This window comes from Zea mays, chromosome 8, assembly GCF_902167145.1.
Source record: "Zea mays cultivar B73 chromosome 8, Zm-B73-REFERENCE-NAM-5.0, whole genome shotgun sequence".
NCBI lineage: Eukaryota > Viridiplantae > Streptophyta > Magnoliopsida > Poales > Poaceae > Zea > Zea mays.
This window is the reverse complement of record NC_050103.1, coordinates 24001862-24009222: the sequence shown is the minus strand read 5'-3', so window position 1 is coordinate 24009222 and position 7361 is coordinate 24001862. Positions and strand designations below refer to the sequence as shown.

Below are 7361 nucleotides of genomic sequence, written 5' to 3'. Positions count from 1 at the left end.
TGCTGCTTTTGGCATGTGACCATTGTATATAAGCTTGACTTAAAAACTGCGGTTTCACTTGAGCTGATACTAGTGGAGTCTAATCTTTGCTTTCCTAGTATGATAGAATGTAGAGGTTAGTTCCGCTAGAAACTCTTTTTGGTGATGAGTTGTATCCCATCGTTGTGGTCTGTAATGACACTTATTCTATTTTCTAATGAAATAGGGGCTCTGCCCCTTCGTCAAAAAAGCGGCCCTAAATCTACCCCGAGCCGCCACCGCGAGGGAAACGAATAGGGGTGTAAACAGTACGGATATTATCCGACCATCCGACCGTCCGAAGAGGCTAATTATTCGGTTGGATAGTTTTTTCGGATATCCGCAGAATTTTCGGATTTTGGATTCGAATTCGGATACTACAGTTCGGATATCAGATACAGATATGATATGACTGATATCCGTCAGATTTCGGATATCCGAATATCTTCTCGGATAACTGTCCGGATTTTATATTTCGGATATCCGGACATCTACCCAGATATCTTACCAGATTTTATATTTCAGATATTCGGATAGTTACATGTGAAATCACCCTAAATATCCAAGTTTTAACATAATCAATACTTCACTTTATCATTTTCATATGGGGATTTGAGGTTTTGGTAGACACTAGATTATTTTATGATTTTAATTACATTTTGATGATTTTTTTAGAAAGAAATTAATAATACACAAATAGCCTTAGAAATTCATAAAATTTGACGGAGGGTTAACATTTGTCTACATAAAATTCTAAAAAATGTTTGGGCCATAAAGTCCATAAGATGCCAGTGATTCTTTTCATTTTCTTACACTTGTTATGTGAGTTACACGTGAAATCAGCTTAAGTATCCAAGTTTTAACATAACCTTTACTTCACTTTCTCATTTTCATGTAGGGACTTGAGGTTATCTTCTTATGGAATGTTTATTAGTCTTGATAACTTATTTGCAATTTTTGGTCGATACTATAATATTTTATGGATTTAAATGCATTTGATGATTTTTTGCAAAAAGAAATTAATAATATACAAATAGTCTAAAAAAATCACGAAATTTGGCGTATGAGTAACATATGTCCATATAGCATCCTCAAAAATATTTGAACCATAAAAACCACAAGATGTCATCAATTATTTCATTTCATTTCCACTTATTTGTGAAACCCGTAATGATTACATGTGAAACCACCATAATAATAAGTGAAACCACATATCATAATAACACGTGAAACCACATATCATAATTATCAATATTTTATGAATTTAATTGTATTTTAATGATATTCTACATAAAGAAATTAATAATACTCAAAATAGCCTTAGCATTCATGGATTTTTATGGAGGTGTAGCATATGTGCACATATAGTCCTCAAAAATATTTGGACTAAAGGAGGGGCTAAATGATTACAATTATGATATGTGTGGAATGATGTCTTACACGATATCCGACAAAAATATTCGTTACCGACGCTATCCGTGTCCGATTAGCTCCGTATTCGACCCACGACTATCTGTATTTGTATTCGAGAACATCCGTATTTGTATTCGTATTCGAAACTATCCGTATTCGAATTCGAATCCGACTAAAAATATGAAAACAAATATGATTTCATTGATATCCGTCCGTATTCGATCCGATTAACACCTAGAAACGAACACCCGCGCCGCGGCTTGCAGGGCGGGGTCCGCTGTCGTTGCATTGCGGATTGCGCTAAGGAAATAGAGGCGGGAGCGGGAAAAACCGCCCCGCCTGCCGTGGCTCCACTGCTCCAGGCCCCAGGCCCCAATCCCGAATTCCCGATCCCGCGCGCCCTCCTCTTCGTCGCCCCCTACTCGGCAGGAAAACCTAGGCGCGTGGGTTCCTGGACTTTCTGGTACGGGAGGATGGCGGGAGAGGCCGTGGACCAGTCGTTGCTCCACCTGCTGCCCCAAATCCATGCCCTCTTCTCCGACCCGCTTCGCGTGGTAATGATGGGCTCAGCCCCCGCTATATCACCCCCTCTCCGACCCCCTCGATTCCGTGGCGCGAGGTTAAGCTATTGCGTAGATTCCTGCGGTTGCGGGTGGTCGATGACATGGATTCTGCGGGTTTTGATCATTTGATGGCTCATTTTGCTTGGTTAGGGCGATGTGTTTGGTTACTGGTATGGGAATTTCTGATGATTATGGATGCTTGTTATGCTCCACTAGTGGTCACTGCTGATTGAGCGGGGAAATAGCTGCAAACTGCATTACGTGCTGCGTATTTGCTGATGCACTGCACTCTTCGTCGTTCGTAGAACTAATTAATAAATAAGAAAAGGCACCAGCCTCGTTGCTGCTTAACTCCTGTACAGTTTCGTAATCAATTAAATTAATGTTCCTTTGAAGCCTAGACACGATTTACTGAAACCTGTGTACGTCTGAGTTGTTACACCGATTGGTTTTAATCTGTCAAGTTCTGTTCATCGTGGTTATCTCGCAAATGATGGAAGAGAATAGATGAGATCTCTCTGTTCCAACTCAATAAATGATAACCCACAAGAGAATAGATGATTTTTATCCCTTGTTAGGAGTGACTATAGTAAGGAACACTGTTGTCCCAACTCAATATGATGAGAGCGATATGCCTTTGTTACTTGAGATTGTCGGTTGCTTGTCTAGTTTTCCTCCATTGTTTTTTTGTTGGAATTGTTTCCCAGTGACTAACTTTCCATCATTATATATTGTGCTTTTATAACAGATCTCGTACAAATGGCTTAGCCGTAACTTCTCTGTATCATCGAACGATGCCAAGAGGTAGTATTTCAGCCGTGTTAATATTTGCCCTGGGAAACTGTAATTTGAGGAGCATGACTTAGGCCATTCCCAGTGGAACTTTCATTGCACAGTTTCCAAAAGTGACACATCGGCTTTTGTCTATGAAATCGTGTATCCTGAGTTTCATCTGGATGAAACCCTTTCTCCTCTCACGAAACTCTCTTCATCTCTCTCATTATAAATACCGTGCCATGTCATCAAATATGGTGATGTGTCATCTCATTAATGAGAATGAAATTATGATGAAACTCTAGGTGCCTTATGCAGTTAGCAAACTATCTTCAGGTTGCTTCAGGAGTTTGTCGACAAACATGGAACCGACCTCCAGGTGATTTACAGTGTGTCAGGGTGGTTGAAGAGCAATCCCGAAAATTATTGTGTAAAGCTCGTTTCAGGCCCAAAACTTGAAGGTAATGCATGAATTTCTGTTCTTATTTATGGTACAGTTTCCTGATTTGTGGTGCTTCATCTAGGATATATTTGGATAACTAGATCTAAAATTTTCCTGTGTTTTCGCTTTCCAGTGATTTGCTTTTTTTTTCTTGTGTCAAATATCTTAGTTGAAAGGTCAATCTGTCTTCTATGCAGAAGCAAGGCATGGTTTCAAAGATTCTTGTTCAGTTCAGATCTACAGCATCCAGGCCTGTATTCCAAAAGATACAGCTGTGCTTTGGAATCATGAATTTGTGCAGGCAGAGGAGCTTTTCAACCAGCCTTTTGATGATGAGAACTGTTTGAGAGATAATAGGTATTGTTCTCTTAACCCACTTGGTTTTCTCCCAAGTCCCAAGCAGGCATGCCTACAAAGGAATTGTAAGGGAAGACATAACCAGATGAGAATATACATAACCAAACACACAGATAGATGGGGATAAAGTTATATATAAATTTCCGAAATTTGTCAGAGATAATACCCTGATGCAAACCTGTGTTTGTATGCATGTATATGTATGCAACTTTTATCCCTGATCAGTATTCTCAATTTGGTCACTTCTCAATTATGCACAGATTTTGTGGTGTTTTGAATTCTTTTGTCAAGCGAACATCCAATGGGAAGCATGTGAGTTCATTGCCACCAAAGCCCTTAAACAGTGCTGCAGTGGTCGAACAGTCTAAACCTAGTGTTACTCCAAAGGAGCAGTTTGTTACTGCTCAGCAGCAAGATTTGCTTGTAAGTTCAAAGCATGGAGCAGGCAATAAGTCTGAGAAGGATAATTCCACATTATTAGATAAGGCTGGCAATGCTCCTGTTGTCAAAGAACAATCAATTGATGCCCATGCAAGTAAAAGTAGAGCTCACAATGGAAAGACCATGCCTAATAATGGTGGATCTCTGGCTAACATGTGGGGCCGTGCATCAACTAAACCTAAGCCTCCAAGTACCACTAATTCTACAGTTGTAGAAAGTGTTGCAGGTATCTCACTAATGGTCATATTTAATTCTTCATGCTTTTCTTGTGTATAACTCTCAGCACACATCTAGTCCTGTATATAAACCCTTCTAAGCATGCTACTGTAGATCTCACGCTGTTAATATTTTCAGCTACTCTTGATGCACAAATATGTGCAAAGGAAGAAGCAGATGGAAATAGCAGTGATGACGAACAGGGAATAAAGTACAAGAGGGAATCCACCAATGCAAATAACAGAAAGCGAAGAGCAGTATTTGATTTTTCGGACGATGAGGAAGATGAGAATATTATAAGCATTGCATCTCCTGAGGTACTAAAACAGCGTACCCCAGACCCTGTTATTGAAACTGCTGAAGACGCTGAAGTAAATCAAAAGAACTTGGAAAATAAAGATGATGTACCGAACACTGAGAAAGGTTCCTCAATGGGGGTGGATTCTGACTTCACTTCTGAATGTAAAACCAAAACTGTCAATACTATGAACCATTCTGGGATTACTTTAAAAGAAAAGAGCAGCGATCCTCCAGTCAGTAACAAGAAACAGGATTCTGCAGTTGAGCCTGCCTCCACCGCACCGAAGAGAAGAAAGGTTTTGAAGACACGCATAGATGAGAGGGGAAGGGAAGGTAGTTATACTGAGCTCTGTAAAAGACACTGGGCATATCCAGTCTTTTATTTTTATGCCTACTGGAGATTGAAAATGATACTCCAATGCTGTATGTCATTATTCTGCTGACATGCTGTGTTAAAATGTTGACGTGGTGCGAAATAGTTTTGACAATCTGGAGCGAAAAAGAATCATTTTAAGGTGATATAGTAAAATGTTGTAGTTACCAAAATATTGAAGATTTTATAGTAAAATGTTGTAGTTATCAAAATATTGAATGCGTGCAAAATCCACAGTTTTATTTATATGGGCCGATGATTTGTGCTACTGAATATCACTTATCCATTTGTTTGTTATGTCATCTTCCTTTAGATTTGGCAGCATGATTCTGAATCTGTTTATAATTTGCTTATAATCTTTTCAGTTACTGAGGCTGTTTGGGAGGGTGAAGGTTCTGCAGATGACAAGGCAGAGAAGAATGTCAGCACAACTGCTGCGAGCGGGTAATGGAATTGTTTTTAATTTTCAGTTGATATTGAGAGTGAATCGAATACCGTTTAACTTTGTTATGACAACTCGTCTTTTCTTGTTAGATCATAAAAAGCAAAATGAAAATTGCAAATTGATTCTAACGTGCTACTCATATAAGTGCAATTCTAAAAATTGTATAGTTTTACATGTGAGGGACTTGTTTAGCTGAAGTCACAATAGCATCTCGAATCCCTCTATTTATATACTCCATGCATTCCAAATTATAAGATGTTTTGGGGGGGTTTAGATAGGTTTTGCTGTGCACTTAGATATACACTATGTCCAGATATATAGTAAAAGCAATGTATCTAGAAAAGTCAAGACATCTTATAATTTGGAATGGAGGAAGTAGGAGTTTGTCTGGTTGGCGACCCTGAGCTAGCTGAGAAAAATCTGCAGGAGGTATATCTATCCTATCACAATTTCCCTTGTAAAATGGTCACAACACTTTCCAGTATAAATTATGAGAAATTGACAGAAAGCAGATGGTATAAGGCTGTTAATTTTTAGTTTATGCTTGGTGAACCAATGTGACCCCATTGGCCAGACCTCTGCTGGATGCTGGTATATGTCCAAATTTAAATCTCCTTTTTATTGCCCAACTGAATTTTGAAATCTGAACAAAAGGATCTGTCTACATGTCAAATGGCTATGAACAGTTGTATACGGTGTATCAGTTAGGAATGCCAAGCTTTGTGGTTACTTAATTTTATGCCTGAAGCTATTTGTTGCTATAGAATACTGTATAAAAACTGCTCAGCCCACATCAGTTGATTACTGAATCATTGTATCTTCCACAGCTACCTGGATTCTTATCCACTTCTGCTGTGCTTATCAAATTATTTCTCAAACGAATGAACATGCCTAGAGGATTACACTGTGAGGCACTGTCGCTTAGTTCCGTTCGCTTATTGAAATTCCTTACAATCTGTACAATTAGAGATGCAGCTCAAGAGCAGCACCTCCCTGGCCTGATGTTCATTTTCAGTATACTATGAGATAACTTGTGCCAGCGCTTCCATTTTCAGCTCGGCTGCCTCGCTATTTCCGTGTTTTAACTCGTAAGCCTAGTAATGTCCCTTTTCTATTTCCAAATTTCTGTCAGGGCGACTCTCCCAAGCAAACCGAAGCCAGCAACAAGCACTGACCAAATCAAGGCTCCAAGCAAAACGGCAGCAGGCAACAAGAAACCCGCGAAGGCGAAGGCTGGAACCAAGCAAGGGAGCATTATGTCATTCTTCAAGAAAGCATGAGCCAGCGCGGTGCGCACCAAAACGAGACAGGACTGGGTTCAGCAAACTGTCTGCTGCCGCGCTTACTGAACCAGGTCGCTAGCCAGGCATCTGAACTGGTAGCCCTACGGCTCTCTACCTGAATATCGTCAGGCCAGCGAGCAAGAAGGGCTCCAAGCAGGCGTCCGTTGGCTGTATCATTTTGTTGTAGCATGCGTAGTGACGCTAGAGTGAAGCAGAGAGCACGTCTGTTAGTTCAGTGATTATCTTGCTGTAGGTGTACATATAGTTGTACTGAGAGGCACTCACAGCCTGTTTGCACTTTTTGGACGGGTCTGTTGTGTTGTGTGGAAGTAGAAGAGAGAAACGCTTTGGGTATCTGAGTATCTCTATCCGGTATTGCAACCTACTGGAGTTTATGGGCCAAAGCTGGTGGAAAGTGTAGTGAAGAGGAGAGATTGTCCGTGAGTTTAATTATGTGTATCTAATAAACTTTTATATTATTTAATTATGAGTTTTATTTCTTATTGGAGCGAAGGAAAGTATGATACAATGTTCAGTCCAGCCGAGCCGTGTCGTGCATTGTTTGGAAATTGGAATATATATATATATACATCGTGCCTGCCGGTCAAGGCGCACATGGTCCGCAGTACGTAGCAGCCATTGCTGACGACAGGACGACAGCAAGTGCTAACATGTCACGTGGACCATGCTTGCAGACCTCTAGCTAGAATGCTAGATGCGCGCAGTAGCAAATGTG

General features: G+C 40.2%; 1 protein-coding gene across 3 annotated transcripts; it reads left to right on the top strand.

Moving 5' to 3' along the window:
• The first annotated feature begins 1673 nt into the window (after positions 1 to 1673).
• On the top strand, positions 1674 to 7128 carry LOC100279971 (uncharacterized). Of its 3 annotated transcripts, none has more exons than NM_001152919.2 (8): positions 1708 to 1985; positions 2743 to 2798; positions 3105 to 3229; positions 3408 to 3567; positions 3828 to 4234; positions 4363 to 4857; positions 5263 to 5341; positions 6475 to 7088. In NM_001152919.2, exons 1-8 carry the CDS (start codon positions 1905 to 1907, stop codon positions 6620 to 6622), a joined length of 1551 nt encoding a protein of 516 aa, NP_001146391.1. In that variant the 5' UTR covers positions 1708 to 1904; the 3' UTR covers positions 6623 to 7088. The 3 variants fall into 3 exon arrangements, with proteins under 3 accessions (XP_008654836.1, NP_001146391.1, XP_020397669.1); XM_020542080.1 differs by lacking the exon at positions 1708 to 1985 and adding an exon at positions 1989 to 2164 and having other exon boundaries at positions 6475 to 7128; XM_008656614.4 differs by lacking the exon at positions 2743 to 2798 and having other exon boundaries at positions 1674 to 1985; positions 6475 to 7128.
• The last annotated feature ends 233 nt before the right edge of the window (positions 7129 to 7361 follow it).

What these genes read in the sequence shown, in the direction of transcription:
- LOC100279971 (NM_001152919.2), top strand. Translation starts at nt 1,905, where the DNA reads ATGGCGGGAGAGGCCGTGGACCAGTCGTTGCTCCACCTGCTGCCCCAA. An exon ending in TTCAGGCCCAAAACTTGAAG is followed by an intron (nt 3,230 to 3,407) that starts GTAATGCATGAA and finishes TCTTCTATGCAG; the next exon opens with AAGCAAGGCATGGTTTCAAA. An exon ending in AGATGAGAGGGGAAGGGAAG is followed by an intron (nt 4,858 to 5,262) that starts GTAGTTATACTG and finishes TAATCTTTTCAG; the next exon opens with TTACTGAGGCTGTTTGGGAG.